Raw genomic sequence first — 25,000 nt, 5'->3', positions numbered from 1 at the left:
TTAGCATCTCATTAGCAATAAGCGTTAATTTTCTGTTAATTTTCCACACATTTTCTGTTCCAGTAATCCTACACATGGTCACAGGGATCCTGAAGCACAACCTCACATAATTTAGAGAACTTAATCAGCCTGTTGTTTTACAAGTCAATAAGAAGGAGTTTTTTCCCCCTTCTCTTTACTTTGAAGCTACTTTACCACCAGGCAAATGAATGATTGATAAATAAACCAAGAGACTCACCGCATCCTGGAACCCAAACAGCACCACCTGCAGCTGGCTGATCGCGACACTGTCGAAGTCCAGCTCCAGTTTGAGTTGTGACAGCGTGTTGGCAATGATCTTTCGGTCAGCCATCCGTACAAAATCCCCCAGACTGGCCACCAGAGTAGAAATGTGCTCGTGCTTTAGCTTGGTCTCCTCGGCACCCTATAGAGAGAGCGTCAACTCATCAAGTCTGTCATTATTGTCATCGTATCTCTCTATATATATATATATATATATATATATATATATATATATATATATATATATATATATATATATATATATATATATATATATATATATATACACACACACACACACACACACACACACACACGGTGGCCTACATAAGAGTCACGGCCTTGGCATGGCGTGTATGCTCACCTGTGTGAGCGCTTCCTGCAGGTTGGTGACTATCTTTTCTCTGTCCTCGGTGAGGATGCGGTGCAGTGTAGCTCTGCGCTCGCTGTCCTTTCTCAGCATAAAGAAGCCAGGGTCCTTCTCCTCTGGAGATGGTGGAGCGCTGTGGTCCTCAAACTGCTCCACCGGGATGCTGAAGAACACACATATTCTCTTGTACACTTCTCACACACCTTATGAACTATATTTATTACTACTTTACTTGCTAGAACAAAAGCCCCAGGTTGTCTCTCTCTCTACTGGTCCTACTACCTCTCTCTAGTTACCTGAGGAAGAGCGAGCGATGCCCCTTGACCTCTCTCTCACTAAGGCACTTGACGCTGGGCTTGAAGACGAAGGGGTTGACGCTCAGCTCGTTGTCTGGAGAGACGGAGCCATATTCACTGCTGCTGCTTGTGTCTTCAACCACCACCGGAACAGGAAGCGAAATACTGCGTAAATATTCTGGTCAGACAGAAAGGGATTAAGATGCAGTTACATGATGGGGTTTATGTCACATGCTTGTTCTTAATTTCAATGAAGCTCATTCAGTTCATTAATAAACGTGTAAAGGGAATATCAGACTCACCAGTTGCTGGAGTCAAAGCTAGAAAAAAAAATAAAAAAAGAGATTTTTTTTTAAGAGATTACAGATTCTTAGGTTTATTCTTTTAACATGCTATAACTTGACTATTAGCAGCTTACTATGCTAAAGCTGAGTTGTTGGCCGTGTCTTTGTGGAAGATTAAGTTATTTATAGATATTCATGTATCTGTAGCTGTATTTCAGCCATTAACAATGTGAATATTCATCAAGCAATTTTTAATGCTAAGTTAATCCCTCGACTGAATCTCTGAGAGAATGCTAATAATGTTTTTCAAAACGTCACAGCTAAAGCTAGCCACAAAGTTAACAGACGCTAACCTGAGTGAATTCCTGAGAGAAAGTTCAAGTACTTTTGCTCTTTATTCATTAAAAAAAAAAAAAAAAAAAAACATTGTACAAACAGCTCACAAACCTCACAGACCTTAACCTAATCTGTCAAATAGCAACCTGTAACATTTACAATTTTCACTGCTAATCCTACCCTTGTAGCTAACATAAGCTAACCTGTATTATTTCTGAGAGAATGTTCAGGTAATCTTATAGATTGTCACACACTCCACTGTAAAAAAAAAAGTACAATGACTATCACAGATGACACGGACATTAAAGTAACCTGTCACATAGCAGTGCTCATCTTGTGCTTATGTACACTATATAAATAAACACACCTGTGAAGTTGTTCCCCTTGGCTTTTTTCTTGCGAGACGTGACGGTGAGGAACTCGTGCGTGAGCAGTTCGTTGGCTGTAGCGCGCAGGTCCGGGTCCGGCTCGAAACAGCGCAAAATGAACGCCTTGGCCTCAGCTGACATGGTGTCTGGAATTTCTGGATGGATCTTAAACATTCCCACCTACATACACACAAACACACAAAGTTAATCTCTCATTAATAAACAAAGATGCACTTCATGGCCATGTTTTATGAAGGATTTAACTTCACCTTAACTAAATAAACAAACCCTCTAGCACTTCCCAGTGCTGTCTGCCTCTACAGTTACACCCTCTTTATTTCCAGCAAGGGAAGGCTGCTTTTCAGCAATACTGACAGTCCATACATGGCTGAGGAATGTACGGCTTAGACTAAGGACCAGACCAGAGCTTTAACTAGAGGATGAGCTTCCTGAGAGCATGAGGCCAGGACATGAGAATGTCTGTTTCATTAAATTCTCAGGATTCCTGTCTGTAAAATACAGATGGAAATTTAGATAATCTACAAACCTTTTCCTCGTTTCTCAGGAACTCCACTGATTTACTTTCAATGGTTTCATTTAGATCTTTGACTGATATACAAAGAAGATCAAAGAACTTTATCTTTCTTTCGTGAATGTAAATCTGATGAGGCTGAAGACAACAAGCCGAGTTATTTTGATTTATTTTTTTTTTTTTTAACCTGATTACATCAAAAGTTCAGTGAACTGAAGAACAAAATGAAAGCCTATTTTTATAGTGTAACTAGAGACTGTAACCTGCTAAACAGTAGTGTAGTGAATAATTTAATCCCAAATTGGATGATAAAAGGTGGCAATTTCACAACTTCCTTTTGAGTCACTTAACATGTTAAGCTAGCTAACAGTTTCCTTGCTTGATCTGGCGAGCTACAGGTTACATTACTGTAGTTATGTCGTGGTAGAAGATGACATTTCTTAACCTATGTAATTTGTGATTAAAAGTAAGGAGTATAATCATAAGAGAAAATGGAGATGAGAAAATGTGATTCGATCACTGAGGTGTACAGAGGGAAACATTTTTTTCCACATCTTCAACTTTCCAGATGTCCATGTCTAAGCTCACCACAGTTGTTAAAAGTGCTCCAGGATTTACAGGAAAATACAGGGGGAAAAAATCAAAGACCATAACTAAGCAAAAATGAAAACAACTTAAAAACAAACTAGACATGAACTCTTGCATGTGGGACACGGGCCAAGACTCCGCAAAAGTTTGAGAAAGGAACAATCGGAAGTTCTCTGACCTTAAACATGGCCGCCTGTGGTTCTCCCAGCTCATAAAATGGTGGTTTCCCAGTGGCCATCTCTATAATGGTACAGCCCAGTGACCAGATATCTGCTGGCTTTCCATAACCACGAGGGCCTTTGTCTATGATCTCAGGAGCCATGTACTGTAACGTTCCTGCAAAGAACAACACAGTGTCATGTTCTGTTCATCACTTACCAACGGACGTCGTACACGACAAAAACCAGCATGGAACACCAGAAAGTTCCAACAGACCTCCGCTCTAATGTCAGAAACATAATAATGTCCCTAATGCAATCTGAAGCTTTCTTTAATGTGTGTGAAAGTTGAGAAAGGTCAGATTCAGGCATGGGACAAACACACTGCTTTTAATTCTCTCCGAAAAGCCTCAGGGGGACGAATGTTCTCTAAAAGAGCAGCTCGGTCCAAATTTGGAGTGCCTCGAGGGCTAAAAAATAACCAAATGTTTAGCAAGGGATGAAAAATTAGCGCAGAAGAAAAAACACTGAATGTACTCTTCTATTTATTTATTTAGAATGGCGTTCATTAGTTTCCCAAGCCAAAGGGTCAATCAGGACTTTTGCTGTAAGGGTGTACAAACATTTGCACTTCACTGTATAGACAGTTTGGTGTAGTAAAAAATGTACACAGATCTGAGAAAGAAGAAAATCACTTCGGCACATGCTGTTATAGGAAAATGCTCAATGTTCATAATAATCACAAAGTGGATTATTATCCTACGGCACATCATGATGAAGTGTTTTATTCCTCTTACACCACAGCCATATATAGTTAAAGACTTTCCTGTGCTGGAAAACCTGACTGTTACAAAGCAATGACACTGGAGACTCCTTTAATAAATAAATGTCTCCTAACAGAAAGATTCACCATCTCCGTTATCAGATGGTTTCTTTGTTAATATAACAGAACAATCTGTTTCTTATTAGAGTTTTTTATATGGAACATCCTGTGATATTGGCTTGCGGACAAAACCACTGTCCGAGCTGCTGTTTAACAACTTATTAATTAGACATATTACAATGAATGGAGCCAACACACAGACACATATCTCAGTCCACTCCAGGTTTATACATATGCATATATACACATATATGTATACGCAGATAGATAGATAGATAGATAGATAGATAGATAGATAGATAGATAGATAGATCTCAAGATTAAAACAGAGCATGACATGAAAACCCAACATGTGTTAGTTAACAAAACTTAAAATTAGAACTCATCCCAAGTTGCTCTGGATGTAAGGACTGGCTGAATAATCTACTGGATACTGCTAGACTAGAGCATTGCAGTTTTATTAAAGAAGACATGTCAGATACCTGTGAAGGTCTCGGTGCAGGGGTTGATGCCAGCCAAGCGCTTTGATGTCCCAAAATCGGAGATCTTCAGAACTCCACTGTAGGTGTTTATCAGGACGTTGTCTCCCTGCGGAGGTGTTAGAAGGATGTGTTATATTAGATTAGATTAGGTTCAACGTTATTGTCATTGTACAAGGTACATGTACAGAGCCAATGAAATGCAGTTAGCATCTAACCAGAAGTGCATAGATAGCTTATTTACAAGTGGCAGTGTAATAAATAAGGGTATGAGGTTATACAGAAGGTGTAGTAATATGTACATGTAACTGAATAAGGGTATATATATATAGTGTGGTTTTTATATAAGTATGATACAGTATGAAGTGGTATGACAGGTATAGCTGTACAAAAGGAATATCATTGTGAATATATACATCTATATATGTATACACAGAATAAACAGAATAAATATGGATGGACATACAGAAGTATAATGATAGTTTTTGGGGGTTGAAAGAATGCATGGTTTTAAAGTGGTGCCAAATAGTGCAAAACACAGAAGAAAAGTGACAGTGCAGTAGTGATTGTTAACACCATATCAGCTGTTCAGTGCAGAAACATGATATATATATATGATGAGCCGCCATCATAAATGTAAAGTCTAAAAGTCTCTACATAAAAAAAAAAAAAAAACTGTTTATTTCTACAGGAATAAGTGTGAGAACTGTTAATTGTCTATTTTTAATCCCTTTAACAGTTACGCAGCACGTGACAGGAGAGAATCCAACGAGTCAACAGAGCAGAACAGTAAAGATTGCAAAACTTAGAAACTAAATTTACTATGTGAAAAGACAGCAAGATAAAGGACATGATCTTATCAGATTGAATCCTCAGAATCGTGGCAGCGGTCCAAGTAAAAGCACATGAGCGCTGTATTTGTGCCGGCCGGAAGGGATTTTGTAGCGGTCACGCTTTCAGCAGGGCAAGAGCAAAAACAGATTAACATTTACCAGCGTGACCCTTCATACAGGCTTAAGTAAAGAAATGAGGCGTGCAAGATGTCACTCCATAACGCTAAGAGCCCATGCGAAAAAATTCCCCTCACACCACAGGACAAAGGACGGCTCATCATCAGGGTATACAACTGAAAGCGGATGGTTATGACATCATGTGTTTTTATTGTCGTGAGCTCAGCTATAAATAGAGGACCGTCACTGGTTTCATGTAACATGTAAGACGTTATAGGAATTTCCCCTGCTCCTGCTGATCTACTAGGTAACGTGAACAACTCATCAACACACGTTTCTTTGTTACTACACCATGAGTAATATTTCAACAAGTAAACATCAGTGTTCAGTGGTTTGTTTCAATGGCAACCGGCTAATAAACACCTGCGTTAATGCACTTTCAGTCGACAGTCACTTCTCCCGTTGTTTAAAGAGCTAACAAGTAAAAAACTTGCTGTATGCAGTTATAGGAAAATAATCAACTACACAGTGGTGTGATACAGCAGAGTTACTGAGAAATATTTTCTAATAACACACAAAGGTTTTTATACCATTTATACACATTTTTATTCTGTTAACGTAATGTACAATGGTCATTCCCTCGCCAGCGTGCGCCTCTCTCGCTCTCTCTCTTTAAGCCACTGTACTGTCGTTCACTAGAACTTCAACAGATTTTATTTATTATTATTATTTTATTTTTTTTTTTTAAACCAAAAATTTTGTGGTTCCCGAAAATACGGCCTCATTTCCAGTAAGGAAACATAATGAACGTCAATGCTACATGGTTTTTGTAGTGTATCTTTTTCTTTGTTTTTGGGGCAAATGTCCCAGTGCACTGAAGGGATGGATGGATAGCAATAAAAAGATATATGGAGAGAGAGAGAGAGAGAGAGAGAGAGAGAGAGAGAGAGAGACAGAGATAAACAAAGCGAGAGACAGAGAGAGAGAGACAGAGAGAGAGAGACAGACAGAGAGAGAGAGAGAGAGAGAGAGAGAGAGAGACCTTAAAATCCTTGACTTCCTGATCAGGAAGCGGATAAAGACGCACCTTTATGTCAATGTCAACTTTATTTGTATAGCACTATTCAAACAACACATGTTGACCAATGTGCTTTACAACATCTAAGTATAAAAAAAGAAATAAATACAATACACACATTAACAGTAATAATAAAAAATATTTCTACAAGAGGGATATGCCATGGAAAACAAGTATGTCTTAAGTTGTATTTTGAAAACGTGTACAGAATCAGCATCCCTGACGTACTGTACATGGGTAAGCTATTCCAAAGTCTAGGTGCTACTGCTGCAAATGCACGATCCTCTTTCCGGCTTAATTTGGTCCTTGGAATTTTAGGTAAAATTTTGAGTTGTTGATCTCAATGTTCTTCCCGTTTGATGTTCAGTTAACAAATCTGATAAGTAAGATGGTGCAAGGCCATGCAGAGATGTATATACTAGTAACAGTAACTTAAAATCAATCCTGTACTGTACAGGAAGCCGATGCAGGGAGACCAAGGACGGAGTTACGTGTTCATGTTTTTTTAATATTCATTAATAATCTTGCAGCAGCATTTTGAACCTTCTGCAGCCGTAGGATAGAGGCTTGACTAATTCCTTTAAATAACAAATTACAATAGTCCAGTCTTGATGATATGAGAGCATGAATTGCAATTTCGAGACTCTTAAATGTCAGACAACATGATTTATCTGTGTGTTCAGCTTCAGAGAGCCATCAATAAATACACCTAAGTTAAAGTTAAGTTAAAAAAACCTTTATTTATTTTTTTCCCCCCAAAATAAATTTTGACGTGCAGGTTGTTACCTTGATGTCTCGGTGAGCGATCTGGTTATCATGTAAGTATTTGAGCCCTTCCAGGATCTGTTTGGTGTAGAAGCCGATGGTTGGTTCGTTGTTCTTCAGCGGACCCCATTTGGATCGCAGCAGTGCTGAGAGACTGCCTGTAAACAACAAAACACCACAGATCGAGTTCACAGAAGCAAAAACTATATATAACACAGCAGTACTGCAGAGTGAACATATTAAAAATAAAATAAAAAAAAAAAAATAAAATATAAATAAATAAATATTTTAAAAACGGCAAACTGATGGACCAAAAAAAAAAAAGAAAAGAAAAAAAAAAAAAGACAGAAATTAATTTGCATCACTTCTAGTTTGGGGAAATCGTGACTGGAAGAAAAAGAGCAAGTGCGCTGAACATATTATATAACATTTTATACAACTGTAGAATTTTCTCACAACGAAAGTGATTTTGTTTTTAAATCTCTAAACTAAATTAAAGTAAATGTCTGAGTTTCAGCTGATATGGTGTGTTGCCAAAATGAAGCAGAAAATCCCAAGCCAGTCATCCAGAAATAAAATCTAGTACATGTTAAAAAATAGAAACCATCAATAAAATCAGACAAAAAAACTGAAAGTAATCTAAACCCTGATCTATGATTGCTGAAACCCACACTTAAAGTACCTCTGTTTCTTTTTCTCACTTTCTTTAAAGCCATTAATTCGCATTAATAAACCCATGCTTAATCTCCAGATCTCACCTCCTGGTACCTGCTCCATAAAGATCTTGATGAAGCCGCCTTCACTGATGGAGCCCAGATACTGCACGATGTTTTTGTGTTTCAGGTGCTTGTGCAAGGCAATCTCCTCATGCAGAGGCTGGGAGTACCTACACACACACACACACACACACACACACATTTAGAACAGTACTACAAACGTGTTCATACTGTAATTCTTGACCGATTTGTTGGAGCCGTATCTCCAACAGTTGGAGCCACATTCCCAGACGTTCTAACCCTGACCCACAGGACGCTGCCATTCATTAGCACATCCAAACATGCCATGAGAACTAAAACCCTAGTCACAGACAATAAAGGTCAGGTGAGACTCTCACAAAGCATGACTGAACCGACGGCTTTTCTTTAAAAGGTCTTGAGACGTTCTTCATTACGACCTCGGCTCCATGAGCTCTACATGCACGTGTCACACTGAAGACTCTTCCTCTGTGATTCTCCACTGAAACAATCATCAAGTCACTTCATGGATCAGGACCAACCAAGGAACCATCAGAACATGACCGTGTATCTTCTCTCATGTTGCCATAGTAACATACATACTTATGTTATAATTACTGTTGGTCTTGACCTTCTCATCACAGGTGATAATCAGACAGTTTCAATGATATTAGCCATTAGTACCTGCATGGTATTATGCAGCTGCCGCATGATTGAACGATATGATAACGGCATAAACGAGCAGGTGATCTAAACTGATCTCTGCTCCAGTACAGTAAAGCTACAGGGACTCCTTAACCGCCATCTTTATTACCCATACAAATGACAGCCAAGAGAAAGATATAGACAAATAGCAAGATTACGATGAAGTTATAAGTATAATGATAAATAAATCAGATTTCTCATTTCTCTGATTGTAATTTCATTTCCTTTCCTCATATCTAGGATTTTGTAATCATTAATAATAATAATAATAATAATAATAATAATAATAATAATAATAACAACATGTTTTATGCTTCAGAGGCTGAAACACGTAGCATTATAGTTTATAGATATAGCATCACACGCACACACACATGTGCAAGCACACACACACACACACCTTTATGAGAGCACTTTAGGCTACTGTCAGTTCCCTCCCACTATAAGTAATTACATAACAGTAAGAGGAAGCTTACACAATCACATGCCAGATTTTTTTTGAGAATTTTGATGAAAATTGAGATGAACCGATTTGTTGACGCTGTACACACACACACACACACACGTCTCAAACTGCTGAATCACGATAAGACTCATTATCTCAACTCTTATTACAGCACAAACAAGACTGGGACAATAGGAGATTACAGCCGTGTATCATGAAAGGAAAATCCCACAGCAGGGCTTCGGTGTTCATGAAAATATACATCTATATGACAGAAGTGTGTGTGTGTGTGTGTGTGTGTGTGTGTGTGTGTGTGTGTGTGTGTGTGTGTGTGCGCGCAAAACAGGCAGAAGAGAGAGATGATTCATCCTATTTATCAGAAAAAACGTCTCCTCCTGAGAAAACGCTCCACATCCAACCCCGAGTCTGAAAATGTCCTGTAATAGTGAAACATTTAAAAAGTGGAACTAGGTTTGATTTATTTATTTTAATCTAATTAAAGTCAGATCTTATTTGATGTTCCTGAGGCTCAAACTGAACTGTGTGAAAGTCTCAGAATTGTCAGACACCTAATTATTTATAAATACACACACACAGACACACACGCAGACACACACACAGACAGGCACACACACACACAGACAGACACACACAGACAGACACACACACACACACAGACAGACACACACAGACAGACACACACACAGAGACACAGACAGAGACACAGACAGAGACACAGACAGAGACACACACACACAGACACACACACACAGACACACACACACAGACACACACACAGACACACACACAGACAGACACACAGACAGACACACACAGACAGACACACACACACAGACAGACACACACACACAGAGACACAGACAGAGACACAGACACAGACACACACAGAGACAGACAGACACACACACAGAGACAGACAGACAGACAGACACACACACAGAGACAGACAGACAGACACACACACACAGTGTCTACAGTAAAGCCGGTCCTGTGTATTGTCCTACCTGCTGTCTCGCTCAGGAATCTCCTTGATTGCCAATCGCACCTGGTTACTGAGGTCACGACCTGCATAGACTATGCCGAATGTTCCTTTACCCAGAATCACCCTCTCTCCGTGCTCATCGTATTCATAGTCATACTACACAGACACACACAGACACATGAGAGTGTATCAAAGAACTTGTGAGAACTGACTACAGCAAGATTTTCATTTTTTAGGTTAAAACACAATCCAAAGGTTTTATGTCTGAAGAAATTGTATAACAAGCACACACACACACACACACACACACACACACACACAAACAATTTATGACTGAAACAATGACTCATCATTTCAGGTAATTGTTGCTATTTGTATGAGTAAATTAATAACTGAATGAGTGAGTGTGTGTTTGTGTGTGTGTGTGTGTGTGTGTGTGTGTGTGTGTACCTCTAAGGTTTCAGTGTCACATTCTGTCTCATCTGGACCTTTCCAGGTTTCTTCAGTCAGACTGTTCACCAGTTCACAGAACCTGCAATACCATCCATCCATTTTATATATGTATATATACATAATACAAATAATTTAGACACAGCACAAACTGATGTCAGTCTTTTTTCTACCTTTGTTTCATTTGCTTAGCAAAGTGCACACACACACACACACACACACCTTTTGCAGTGCATCTCAGTACAGAAATAAATCTGGAAGTCTTCTGAGTTGTTCAGTACATAGAGAAAAGAGCTGCGTTCATCAAACTTGGAAATGCTACAAGAGCAAAAGAGAGAGAGAGAGAGAGAGAGAGAGAGAGAGAGAGAGAGAGAACAGTTTGTTTCAGTCTACATGTAAACATAGGAATATTCTCCAGTCAGCTCAGAAAATAGCTCCAAGACTGGGATTTAGTTGATTAGTGCAGTTAAATTAGTATTAAATACAGCAGGTCTGTAACACATTGAACAGAAATTAGACAAAAAATGAAATTTACACAATTCCACCAAGGACGTATGGTTAATCGGAATGAGTCTCACTGCGTGTGGGGTAAGTCTCACTGAGTTTTTTTTTTTTTTTGTTTGTTTTTTTTTTAGGGGGGGGTTGTTTCTCAGTGAGGGGCAAGGGGATAAGTTTCACTGTGTGTGTGGGGGAGTCACACTGTGTGGGGGGTAAGTTTCACTGTGTGTGGGAGTCAAACTGTGTGGGGGTAAGTCTCACTGTGTGTGTGGCGGGAAGTCTCACTGTGTGTGTGGCGGGAAGTCTCACTGTGTGTGTGGCGGGAAGTCTCACTGTGTGTGTGGCGGGAAGTCTCACTGTGTGTGTGGCGGGAAGTCTCACTGTGTGTGTGGCGGGAAGTCTCACTGTGTGTGTGGTGGGAAGTCTCACTGTGTGTGTGTGGTGGGGGTCTCACTGTGTGTGTGTGTGGGGGGGAGTCTCACTGTGTGTGTGTGGGGGAGTCTCACTGTGTGGGGGGTAAGTTTCACTGTGTGTGGGAGTCTCACTGTGTGTGTGGGGCGAGTCTCACTGTGTGTGTGGGGCGAGTCTCACTGTGTGTGTGGGGCGAGTCTCACTGTGTGTGTGTGGGGCGAGTCTCACTGTGTGTGTGTGGGGCGAGTCTCACTGTGTGTGTGTGTGTGGGGCGAGTCTCACTGTGTGTGTGTGGGGCGAGTCTCACTGTGTGTGTGTGGGGCGAGTCTCACTGTGTGTGTGTGGGGCGAGTCTCACTGTGTGTGTGTGGGGCGAGTCTCACTGTGTGTGTGTGTGTGGGGCGGGTCTCACTGTGTGTGTGTGTGTGGGGCGGGTCTCACTGTGTGTGTGTGTGTGTGGGGCGGGTCTCACTGTGTGTGTGTGTGTGGGGCGGGTCTCACTGTGTGTGTGTGTGTGGGGCGGGTCTCACTGTGTGTGTGTGTGGGGGGCGGGTCTCACTGTGTGTGTGTGGGGGGCGGGTCTCACTGTGTGTGTGTGTGTGGGGCGGGCGTCACTGTGTGTGTGTGTGGGGGGCGGGTCTCACTGTGTGTGTGTGTGGGGGGCGGGTCTCACTGTGTGTGTGTGTGGGGGGCGGGGCTCACTGTGTGGGTGTGGGGGGCGGGTCTCACTGTGTGTATGTGTGGGGCGCGGCTCTCAGTGTGTGTGTGTGTGGGGCGGGTCTCACTGTGTGTGTGTGTGGGGCGGGTCTCACTGTGTGTGTGGGGCGGGTCTCACTGTGTGTGTGGGGCGGGTCTCACTGTGTGTGTGGGGCGGGTCTCACTGTGTGTGTGGGGCGGGTCTCACTGTGTGTGTGGGGCGGGTCTCACTGTGTGTGTGGGGCGGGTCTCACTGTGTGTGTGGGGCGGGTCTCACTGTGTGTGTGGGGCGGGTCTCACTGTGTGTGTGGGGCGGGTCTCACTGTGTGTGTGGGGCGGGTCTCACTGTGTGTGTGGGGCGGGTCTCACTGTGTGTGTGGGGCGGGTCTCACTGTGTGTGTGGGGCGGGTCTCACTGTGTGTGTGGGGCGGGTCTCACTGTGTGTGTGGGGCGGGTCTCACTGTGTGTGTGGGGCGGGTCTCACTGTGTGTGTGTGTGTGGCGGGTCTCACTGTGTGTGTGGGGCGGGTCTCACTGTGTGTGTGGGGCGGGTCTCACTGTGTGTGTGTGTGTGTGGGGCGGGTCTCACTGTGTGTGTGTGTGTGTGTGTGTGTGTGGGGCGGGTCTCACTGTGTGTGTGTGTGTGTGTGGGGCGGGTCTCACTGTGTGTGTGTGTGTGGGGCGGGTCTCACTGTGTGTGTGTGTGTGTGGGGCGGGTCTCACTGTGTGTGTGTGTGGGGCGGGTCTCACTGTGTGTGTGTGTGGGGCGGGTCTCACTGTGTGTGTGTGGGGCGGGTCTCACTGTGTGTGGGGGGGGGGTCTCTGTGTGTGTGGGGCGGGTCTCACTGTGTGTGTGGGGCGGGTCTCACTGTGTGTGTGGGGCGGGTCTCTGTGTGTGGGGGGGCGGGTCTCACTGTGTGGGGGGGGGGTCTCAGTGTGTGTGTGGGGCGGGTCTCACTGTGTGTGAGGGGGCGGGTCTCACTGTGGGTGAGGGGGCGGGTCTCACTGTGTGTGAGGGGGCGGGTCTCACTGTGTGTGAGGGGGCGGGTCTCACTGTGTGTGAGGGGGCGGGTCTCACTGTGTGGGGGGGGCGGGTCTCACTGTGTGTTGGGGGCGGGTCTCACTGTGTGTTGGGGGGGAGTCTCACTGTGTGTTGGGGGGGGAGTCTCACTGTGTGTTGGGGGGGTAAGTCTCACTGTGTGTTGGGGGGTAAGTCTCACTGTGTGTTGGGGGGTAAGTCTCACTGTGTGTGTTGGGGGGTAAGTCTCACTGTGTGTGGGGGGTAAGTCTCACTGTGTGCATTGGGGGGGTCTTACTGTGTGTGTGGGGTCCTCACTGTGTTTGTGTGTGTGTGGGGGGGGGGGGTTCTCACTGTGCCATTATTTTAGTATTCTGTGGAAGGAGTCTCCAGTGTCAGAGCTCTGGTTAAGTTTTCTGCAACAGGAAAGTCTCTGTGGTTTCTCTGTAACTGGACACCTGCATTTATATATATGAACAAATGAGAGGGAACAAACCTGAGTTCACATCAAATGTAATGATTAATGGATAAAAATTCACCGGACTTTAAAACTCAAATGTAATCAATGACGAATTGATGTGGTACAAGAGGACATACTGATATAGTTCTTCTGCTCACCTGCGCTCTCTCTCTCTCTCTCTCTCTCTCACACACACACACACACACACACACACACACACACACAATCACAGACACACAGAGAACTATGTAGTCAACAAAGACCTCACTATTGCACTTCACTCAACACTCAAGGGACTTTCCTTTTGGTACTCACACACACTGTGTGTGTGTGTTTGTAATAAAGCAGGCGAGCAGAGGGACTTCAGAACGTGTTAACCAGCTTGTGCAATGAACAACTGTTCATTTTGTGAAGTGATGAGAGTGGGAGAGATAAAATGTGTGTCAGTGTGTGTGTGTGTGTGTGTGCGTCTATGAGTATCTGCTTTGTATTACACTCTAAGCCTATTTTAGTGGACTTTCAGTGGATGTTCCTTAGCAACCCAGACTCAGCTCTGACCAATCACAGCACAGCACTGAGATTTGTCAGGTCTTGCAGGTGTCCTCCAGACAGAGGGCCAAAAATAAACTAATCTGTACTCAACACACACACTTCTATAACCTGTTCTCTCTCACTGGACACACACACATTCCTGTAGCACATATTTACTGGAAGTGGAATGCAAATTTCTTTGCTTTTCTTTACCAAACAGAAAGGTAAGTAATCCTTAAGGAAGCTTCATTTGTGTGTGTAGATGTATTATACCTGTATTAGATAATTCTATTGTATTATATTTTAGAATTTTCTGGATAAAACTGATGGTTTTGATATAAATTCAGAAAGAATTCATTGTTTCATTTAAGCGCATGTTCAAAGGCCAAAACTGCTTAAAGACATTTAACCTGAAAAAATATTCTACACGTTTTAAAACGTAGTATAACACGTGTTCACATGCACACGTCCAGACAGACTTTTAATTCAAAGTAAAGTGAAAGTAAGTCAAGACGTGAAGTCGGTGCTGCTCACGGCTCAATTTGTGTCTCGTTTGAACTTTAAGGTGACAGACGACTCACCTCACGCCTCGTACTGACGCCGCACTGAAATTCCACTCATGGATCCCCTTATTCTGAGAGGGGGGGGAGAGAGAGAGAGAGAGAGAGAGAGAGAAAGAGAGAGAGAGAGAGAGAGCACAAAATGTTATATTAGAATGTGACTTTCCCTTTGCCCTTTCCCAGTGTTTGTGTGTGTGTGTGTGTGTCATATACTGCATAAGAACCAAGAGTAAAATGTAGAATTCAGCCCACATCAGAAAGTGAGGGAGACAGGAAGTGTGTGTGTGTGTGTGTGTGTGTGTGTATGAGAGAGAGATCTCACATAAGAGAAAAAAAATAATGAAAGAGGAAGGCAAACAATGGTAACATTATATTATAAGGCACACATGGCTGTAACGCTGTGTGTGTGTGTGTGTGTGTGTGTGTGTGTGTGTGTGTGTGTGTGTGTGCGTGCAGTAGAGACAAAATGATTGACAATTCAAAAGAACAAGTAAAACAAACAGACAAAAGTGAAGGACAAACTTATAATACACTCAAAAGCAAACATGACAAAAGAAGAATAAAAATAACAATAGCGAGAGAGAGAGAGAGGGAGAGTGAGAGAGAGAGGGAGAGAGAGGGAGAGTGAGAGAGGGAGAGTGAGAAAGAGAGAGAAGGCAATGAATGCTATAAGTCAGTATTACGAAGTAAGAGTCTGTCTTATGCTTTATACATTATCAAAGGCACTAACAGTAACCCCACCCCCAGCCCCGCCCCTAGCCACGCCCCCACCCCCCTGATGTAAGCGGTTCTTAAGTCTAGACCAGCAATGTTTCGGTGTTGCTTAAGAACCACTTTTCCTGGTTCAGTGCCAGTGCTTTGGCTGTCGAAAAAGAAAGAACCGGTTCTAAATTAGGCTCCGAACCAGCACTCAAACTGCCTCGGTGGAAAAGGGGCAATAGAGTGCAAATTTCCCACACACACAAACACACACTCTGACGTAAATGCAGGTCCCGGTCAAGAATAGTTTGGTCAAAGCCATCATAACTCAGATGTTTGCTGTCACACATCACACATGTTTGCATCTCCCACAGTGCAGGTGTGTATTCAGTGTCTGAAGATGTGGACTGGATCACAGCATGTGAGGAGTTGTGAATGAAAAATTGCTTTCCCCCAAGACATGCATGATAGGTTGATTGGCATCTCTGGAAAATTGTCCGTAGTGTGTGACTGCCTGAGTGAATGAGTGTGTGTGTGTGTGTGTGTGTGTGTGTGTGTGTGTGTGTGTGTGTGTGTGTGTGTGTGTGTGTGTGTGTGCCCTGCGATGGGTTGGCACTCTGTCCAGGGTGTATCCTGCCTTGATGCCCGATGACGCCTGAGATACAGGCTCCCCGTGACCCGAGTAGTTCGGATAACCGGTAGAAAATTAATGAATGAATGAATGAATGAATTATATTCAGAACAAAAAGATCACATTTCAATAATGTTGACATTATCTTATTGATCAATGTTGGTCAATTATCTTGAAACACCAAAAATAATTAAGTGAGTGAGTGAGTGAGTGAGTGAAGGAGTGAGTATAGGGGTGAGTGAAGGAATGAGTGAGTGAAGGAATGAATGAAGGAGTGAGTGAAGGAGTGAGTGAAGGAGTGAGTGAAGGAGTGAGTGAAGGAGTGAGTGAAGGAGTGAGTGAAGGAATGAGTGAAGGAATGAGTGAAGGAGTGAGTGAAGGAGTGAGTGAAGGAGTGAGTGAAGGAGTGAGTGAAGGAGTGAGTGAAGGAATGAGTGAAGGAGTGAGTGAAGGAGTGAGTGAAGGAGTGAGTGAAGGAGTGAGTGAAGGAGTAAAGGAGTGAGTGAGTAAAGGAGTGAGTGAGTGAAGGAGTGAGTAAGTGGAGTGATTGAATGAATAAATGAATGCTCACTTTGTCATCAGGAGCCACGTGCCAGATGGAGAGTGTGTTCTGTTCCACATCATTGTTGATTGACAGGTAAGACGGCTGGTAGACTTTAGTGGGCTCCAGAATCAATACCTGTGATCAATACAAGTGTTTACTGATCAGCTCATTACTGTAAACTGAGAAACTAATACAGTTTAGTACAGCAGTTCCAGCTGTAACAAAAAGGTTTATATTAAACACACTCCTAATAGGATACTGTTTCTATAGCAACATTTACGGGTGGACTTTGGTGTCCCTTCTACCTGATGTCATGTAAGTGCTACAGGACTTTGGCAATTTTCTAAGCACAAAAAAAAAAAAACTCCACAAAGCACAAAACTTCATGACAGAGCAGTTTACATGGTCAGGATTCTCAATAGAATTTAGCCTATGCCAAGTATGCAGGCAGAAATGAGAGTGTGTGTGTGTGTGTGTGTGTGTGTGTGTGTGTGTGTGTGTGTGTGTCTTACAGGAAAGCGGACAGATGACACGTCTTTTTTGGTAGCCTCTACCAGGAAGTCCATCCAGAAGTCCACTAGTTCCTGTTTCGGTCCTGGAGGCTCAGTTGAAGGTTTCTTAAAGTGCTGATAGATTAGAATGGTCTCGACTAGTGAGCAGAGGTACCTGAGACACACACACACACACACACACACACACACACACACACACTCTTTACTTTTACAATCATTTGCATTATTATTAAACCATGCCATATAACACAGACAGTTCGGTGATGATACACCATTCTTAATCTCTGCAGGTTCACTCGATGCCTCAGACAAAACGTGATCGATAAATGAATCCCAAGCTATCTTTATCTCGTCTGCTTCCCTCACCAGCCAACATTAACTCAGGAATCCGAGGAAAAAGGGTGTGTTTTTTAATTCTGCAGCATCGCTCTGGCTGCTATGACCACACGTACACACACACACATATATACACACACACACAGGAATATCAGAAGCCCCATCATGTGAATCTTTGATCATGGAACAGCACAAATCCACCCTGAGATTCACTCCTGTCAGTCAAGAGCAGAAATCTGAGGCTACAATGAAAAGAGGCTGAAACAAAGTTTTTATTCTCCTGTGATCTGTATTACTCATCACAGGCCTCTGACAGATATATATCTGTAAGCATATCAGTAATCCTGGGAGCTTTAGGTTTAAAGATCTTCCCCTGAAGCCCCTTTTCATCGTAGGACTCAATGCCAAAAAGTGTGCGCTGTTTTACTCTCAAGGACCAAGAAAGAAGTGTAGAAGACAGTATAGAAGGCTGTCTGGCTGCAGGCCAGAAGAACATGAGTATATGCAGTATGTATAGGGGTGTGTGTGTGAGTGTGTGTGTGGGTGTGTTTGCACATACCAGACAGGGGCTTTAAGTTTGAACAGCTTCTCAGACGCTTGTAAAACACGGGTGTTGTCGCAGGCTAGAATGCTCGCACCCAGGAAAAAGCCCACATCCCAGTAACTCTGTAACTTATCCAGACTGCCTTTCTTTCCCAGGAGACTGCTTAACTTTACACCTGCAACACACACACACACACACACCCCAAACGATTACAAACGTACCCTTCTATATATGTCTTCCTACAATAAACAGGAGGCTTATCTCTCTTTCATGTTGATTACTAAATAAAAAACACACACACACACATCACACCTACAAACCGAGGACCAAAACCATCCTGCACATTTATTTAGCCCAATTTTTTTTCGAAACCTTGGTGAGTTGATGATACACTTTTACATAGTCGAGCATTGAATGAAATCACTTTTAGTTTGTGGTTTCAGAGACGTGTTTGCTTTTGGAGGCCACGTTACACTCCTCCAGCATGATGTTTGATATTAGTCACCAGAGCTAGATGAATAAGCCAGAAGCTCCCTAAACACCTCCAGAACGTCCTTGCGTAAACAATCCTGACATACAACAGCACAAGGCATCATCCTCCATGCTAAAGCTCTGAGTTTCTGTTAGAACTCTGTAGAAGTCCAGCAAAAAACTATCAAGATGTTTGTTAATAAATAAGGAAAAAAAAAAAAAATCAAAGACAGGTAGGTCTGGACTTCGTTCTTATTATCATTGTTGATTAAGGTTCCTAAACGTTTCACACTCAACTCAACAATCGCCCCTTCAGGCATGTCTGTCTTCCTGCACCTACCTACTGTACATACACCATGTTTGACTTGTTCCTCATTCAGGCTGCTGGAACGGAAGCCGCAGACGTGAGGAGCTCAATTATGCATTTATTCCCTGACAAAATTTCACTGTGTGCAATTACGCAGTGGGCGACGACGCAGATGACAGATTTATTTAAAGTCCCGATCCAGATTCTGCAATACGCCTGACAGGCTGCTCAACTTGAGTATCAAGATTATTACGTGTTGTCTTACAGAACATCCCGAGAGTAAACCACAGGAAAAGAGGTGCAATGTCTTTGTAAGCTCAAACCAATACGGAAAGTTCCAGCTCAACACAACGTCATTGTACTAAATGTATTAATAACAATGTCGTTGCGTTCGAGGCCGTGTGCCGTACCAACAGATACGTTTACCTTTTGTTCTAATGCTTAGGGTTTTTACACTTTTTTTTTTTTTACACTCTGCAAGCTGATATTTAAAAGCAAGATAATATTCTTAACAACGTTGAGATATCCGGGTCAGAACCTGTTTTTAAGGGACCTGTGGATCAGTGTGAAATTATGTAAATGTTCCTCTTTTAAAGAAGCTTGGCTCATAAGAAAACTGGTCATTTAGATCATAAAACATGGCAATACTCATGTTATACTGTACACACATAAGCTCATTCATTCATTCATTCATTCATCTTCTACCGCTTATCCGAACTACCTCGGGTCACGGGGAGCCTGTGCCTATCTCAGGGGTCATCGGGCATCAAGGCAGGATACACCCTGGACGGAGTGCCAGCCCATCGCAGGGCACACACACACACTCTCATTCACTCACGCAATCACACACTACGGACAATTTTACAGAGATGCCAATCAACCTACCATGCATGTCTTTGGACCGGGGAGGAAACCGGAGTACCCGGAGGAAACCCCCGAGGCACGGGGAGAACATGCAAACTCCACACACACAAGGTGGAGGCGGGAATCGAACCCCCAACCCTGGAGGTATGAGGCGAACGTGCTAACCACTAAAACACCGTGCTCACAAGTAAATCGCAGTAAACAAATGGTCTTCTGTCAACAAAAGTAGATTTCTGTGGTGGTGTTTTTTTTTGGTGTTTTTTTTACACACCCACTTTACGGAGCTCGAAGGAAGAGTCAAACTGGTGACCAGCTGCCAGCAAAAGCACAGCGTAGTTTATACCCGAGTGCAGAGTGGGCTCTGATTCAAACCCTCTCCTGAACCTATGGGGTGGGGAAAAAAATAAAGAATTAACAGGTCATGCCATCAGTTTCTGGATAATAAATAAATAAATGATTTAACAGATGTTTAAGTCACAATTTCTCCAAACAACCCACAAACACAGCATTACTTGTTAACAACACCCCCCCCCCACCCCACACCCCCACCCCACACACACACATTATAATTCCATTAGAATTTGGCTCACATTTACACATCAACTAATGAAATGTATTATTTAAGTTACAAAAACAATTTAGAAATAATATCTTTAGAGACTTTTTAAACTTTTAGAATTGGGTAAAAACAAAGTAGGAAAACAGTCCAAGCTGAAAAATATCTACGACCTTAGCCGTGCGTTACTAAATACCGACGCGTACAGGTTTCTTACATCAAGGTTAAATTGACGACTTATTTCGAAAACCATATTTCCACCTTCGAGCTTAATAACGAACGTATAAGGAAAGAAATCACCACATGTTAGAAGCTTATTATTATTATTATTGTGGGATGTGGTAGCTCATTGGATAAGGTGTTTGACTACTGATCGGAAGGTCATTGGTTTGAATCCCAGGTCCACCAAGTTGCCACTGCAGGGCCCCTGAGCAAGGCCCTTAACCCTCAATTGCTCAGGTGTATAAACTGAAATAAAAATGTAAATCACTCTGGATAAGAGTGTCTGCTGAATGCTGTAAATATAAAAATGTAAATATTACAGGTTTTACATTGCAGTATAATTAGAAAGTGTCGACTTATAACGCAAATCCCTTCATATTTCAACTCGTCCATGTGTCACTTCTGTTCTTTGATACTTGGAACGTTTAGACGTGCGTTATATGAAGTGAATATAAAGTGTTTTTGTGCAGCAAATGAGGCTTTTGCTCACCAGAGTATGCTGCTGTCTCGGCTTTGAGCGTCGGTGAAGTGCGAGTCCTGAAACACGTCTTTATAGATGCGTCCGACCAAGCAGTAAATGTCCGAGGCCACCTGCTCTTCAGACTCCACCAGGGGCAGCATGATGTCCAGAGCTCGCTGTCTGTCCCCAGGTTGGTTCCTCCTGGACACAGAAGGAAGGAAAGGGTGAAGCCTTGTGGGTCAAAATCTGCCCCTTAAACTGAGCCAGAAACCAAATGTGAACTATCAGGATTACTGATTATAATGCAATTGTAATAAAATCTGTAAATATTACTGTACTGCTGTCTGTAGTTAACATGATAAAAGTCCTGTCCTTTTACTGCACTGCATTTATCTTAAATAGACACAGATCAGAAAACACACTTTTGTTTAAATGAGAAACGAGAGTCATATTTCCTCCATCTCTCCTTTGTACACACGTGCACTCAGGGGATTCCCACGCAATCACAGAGATAACGATAAGATTATTATTATTATTTTTTTTATATTACACGTTCCATTGTGTTCTATGGAAAATCAAAACAGACAAGTTGCGTCAATGTGACATCAAGGAACTGGTCAGTAAACAGAAGGCAAGCGATGACATTATGATGCTGTCCTTCATTGCCCTGCATGCAGCTTTAAAGGAAATAAAAATAAATCAATACATCCATTTTTAATGAAATTCTGAGTGTCATGACTTCATGTTGGTCTATTTGCAATGTGATTAATAGTTTTTGACATCACCCACTAAGGTCAGTGCCTCCAGGCAACAACACTAGTTTTTTTTTTTAGCAGATTTGGTACAAGACGAGTCACGTGACATCACAACAACAAGCATTCAGCTAAAGCTCGGGGACAGAAAACACATTCATCAGACATATGTAAGGATCCTATGCTTGTAATTTTGCTGCAACCAAAATAAAGAAAATCACAAAAGAGTTGCAGCACTTTGACTTGAAAAATCAAGCATTTTTGGCTTGGACAATCTCACGGACACAAAAAAAAAAGGCTGAGCAGGAAACAAACCCAGAATCACACGACTCACACTACAGGTAGTTACCGGACCAACAGACACATTAACCACAACCTGAATGGCTAAAGACCTCAGAAACCCTCACACTCACTCATTTTCTAACGCTTATCCGAACTACCTCGGGTCACGGGGAGCCTGTGCCTATCTCAGGCGTCATCGGGCATCAAGGCAGGATACACCCTGGACGGAGTGCCAACCCATCTCAGGGCGCACACACACACACACTCATTCATTCCCTCACACAATCACATACTACGGACAATTTTCCAGAGATGCCAATCAACCTACCATGCATGTCTTTGGACCGGGGGGAGGAAACCGGAGTACCCGGAGGAAACCCCCGAGGCACGGGGAGAACATGCAAACTCCACACGCACAAGGTGGAGGCGGGAATCGAACCCCCAACCCTGGAGGTGTGAGCCGAACGTGCTAAATCACTAAGCCACCGTGCCCCCCCACCTCAGAAACCTTTCAATAAAAACGTATTTAATGTGATTAAAGCTGGAGTTTTCCTTTAAGGCTGTGGGTCACATGTACACGGTGGAAATAAATCTTCAGTATAAAGGAAGATAAGCGAGTACTGAATAATATAGCTTAAAAAGTCAGAAATCTCTGTGCTGTTAATGAGACAGTGATGGATTAGATAACTAGTCGTTACACCGTCTGAATGTTCAGCAATGAGCCACTGAGTCACTTCAGACTTAGTGTTACAAAAACTGAAAACTACTTCCTGCTAATGATCTTGCCCTTGGACAGATGAGTAATTCTGTTTGTTAACAAACGTAGTTTTTGTCCTAAGGGTGAGTACATTCTTGCACTTGTCTGCACAGTCACTGTGTTGACTTTGTCCAAACTACGACTTAAATCATGAACTGATAGCCCAGTTACAGCTACAGTTGTAAGCAAAAGTTTAGGCACCCCTGACAATTTCCATGATTTTCATTTATAAATATTTGGGTGTTTGGATCAGCAGTTTCATTTGGATCTATCAAACAACTGAAGGACACTAAAGTAATATTTCAGTAGTGAAATGAGGTTTACTGGATTACCAGAAAATGCAACGTGCATCAAAACAAAATTAGACAGGTGCATAAATTTTGGCACCTTTGCCATGTTGTTGATTTGAATACCTGTAACTACGTAGCACTGATTAATTAGAACACACAGTTGGTTTGGTGGCTCATTAAGCCTTGAACTTAATTCTGAATGAAGCCTTGACAGGTGCATAAAATCATGAGAAAAGGTTTTAAAGGTGGCCGATTGCGAGTTGTTGTTCTCTTTGACTCTCCTCTGAAGTGTGGCAACATGGAGGCCTCAAAACTCTCAAATGACCTGAAAACAAAGATTGTTCAACATTATGGTTTAGGGGAAGGCTACAAAAAAGTTATTGCAGAGATATAAGCTGTCAGTGTCCACTGTGAGGAACATAGTGAGGAAATGGAAGACCACAGGCACAGTTCTTGTTAAGGCCAGAAGTGGCAGGCCACGTAAAATATTGGAGAGGTGAAGGATGGTGAGAACGGTCAAAAACAGCCCACAGACCACCTCCAAAGATCTACAACATCAACTTGCTGCAGATGGTGTCACTGTGCATCGTTCAACAATTCAGCAGACTTTGCACAAGGTGAAGCTGTAAGGGAGAGTGATGGGAAAGAAGCCTTTTCTGCACACACACGCCACAAACGGAGTCGCTTGAGGTACGCAAACGCACATTTGGACAAGCCAGCTCATTTTGGAATAAGGTGTTGTGTAGTGATGAAACAAAGATTGAGTTATTTTGTCATAACAAGGGGCGTTATGCATGGGGGCAAAAGAACACAGCATTCCAAGAAAAACACTTGCTACCCACAGTAAAATTTGGTGTAGGTTCCATCATGCTGTGGGGCCGTGTGGCCAGTGCTGGGAATCTGGATGGATCTCATGGATTCCACTCAATATCAGCAGCTTCTTGAAAATAATGTTGAGGAATCAGTCACAAAGTTGAAGTTACGCCGGGGCTGGACATGTCAACAAGACAACGACCCAAAACACTGCTCAAAATCTACTGGGGCATTTCTACTGGGGCAGAGGAACAAGTACAATGTACTGGAATGGCCATCCCAGTCCCCAGACCTGAAGATCATTGAACATCTGTGGGGTGATTTGAAGCGGGCTGTCCGTGCTCGGCAACCATCAAACCTAACTGAACTGGAGATGTTTTGTAAGGAGGAACGGTCCAAAATACATTCATGCAGAATCCAGACACTCTTTACAGGCTATATTTCTGCTAAAGGAGGCTCTACTAAATATTGATGTGATTTTTCTGTTGGGGTCCCCAAATTTATGCACCTGTCTAATTTTGTTTTGATGCATATTGCGCAATTTTCTGGTAATCCAATAAACCTCATTTCACTACTGAAATATTACTTTAGTGTCATTCAGTTATTTGATAGATCAAAATAAAACTGCTGATCCAAACACCCAAATATTTATAAATGAAAATCATGGAAATTGTCAGGGGTGCCTAAACTTTTGCATACGACTGCAATCCGTAACTTATTAAATGCATGGTCATTAATTATACACGTAACTCTTAAAGCAAAATTCTATTGATAGAAATGGAGCAGGGGAGAGAACGAGAGAGAGAGAATGAACAACTACAAGGACAAACAAGGTGATTAAATAATACAAGAGTGAGAGAGAAGATTGAAAAAGTAAATGCCAAGAGGTAGGAGCGAGAGAGAGTCATGCATTATCATTATTATCTCATCTTTACATAGATCATCCCACTTGTGCACCTACACACACACACATCTATATAGAAACACAGCTCTCAAAAAATCCAATATCCACTACAGCAAAGCCTCCACCAGGCTCACTGTGCTGCTTCATTTGCAAACCAGCATTAGATGTCACCGCTATG

At 42.5% G+C, this 25,000-nt stretch overlaps 1 protein-coding gene across 2 annotated transcripts in view; it reads right to left on the bottom strand.

The window, feature by feature from the left end:
* map3k5 (mitogen-activated protein kinase kinase kinase 5) overlaps positions 1 to 25,000 on the bottom strand; it is a 54,449-nt gene that overhangs the window by 5,291 nt on the left and 24,158 nt on the right. For both annotated transcript variants that reach the window (XM_060882836.1, XM_060882837.1), the window contains exons 7-24: positions 21,055 to 21,225; positions 20,058 to 20,170; positions 18,160 to 18,319; positions 17,265 to 17,418; positions 16,780 to 16,887; positions 14,900 to 14,952; positions 10,929 to 11,024; positions 10,707 to 10,788; positions 10,279 to 10,412; positions 8,128 to 8,255; positions 7,391 to 7,527; positions 4,580 to 4,685; positions 3,235 to 3,392; positions 1,936 to 2,116; positions 1,251 to 1,268; positions 949 to 1,126; positions 647 to 815; positions 239 to 424 (exon numbers count right to left, since the gene is read on the bottom strand). In XM_060882836.1, coding sequence (XP_060738819.1) covers positions 239 to 424; positions 647 to 815; positions 949 to 1,126; positions 1,251 to 1,268; positions 1,936 to 2,116; positions 3,235 to 3,392; positions 4,580 to 4,685; positions 7,391 to 7,527; positions 8,128 to 8,255; positions 10,279 to 10,412; positions 10,707 to 10,788; positions 10,929 to 11,024; positions 14,900 to 14,952; positions 16,780 to 16,887; positions 17,265 to 17,418; positions 18,160 to 18,319; positions 20,058 to 20,170; positions 21,055 to 21,225 — 2,332 coding nt within the window. The remainder of the gene's footprint in view (positions 1 to 238; positions 425 to 646; positions 816 to 948; positions 1,127 to 1,250; positions 1,269 to 1,935; positions 2,117 to 3,234; positions 3,393 to 4,579; positions 4,686 to 7,390; positions 7,528 to 8,127; positions 8,256 to 10,278; positions 10,413 to 10,706; positions 10,789 to 10,928; positions 11,025 to 14,899; positions 14,953 to 16,779; positions 16,888 to 17,264; positions 17,419 to 18,159; positions 18,320 to 20,057; positions 20,171 to 21,054; positions 21,226 to 25,000) is intronic.

Source organism: Tachysurus vachellii, chromosome 12, assembly GCF_030014155.1.
Source record: "Tachysurus vachellii isolate PV-2020 chromosome 12, HZAU_Pvac_v1, whole genome shotgun sequence".
Lineage (NCBI taxonomy): Eukaryota > Metazoa > Chordata > Actinopteri > Siluriformes > Bagridae > Tachysurus > Tachysurus vachellii.
The sequence above is the reverse complement of the archived record's forward strand: the minus strand, read 5'-3'. Positions and strand labels throughout refer to the sequence as shown.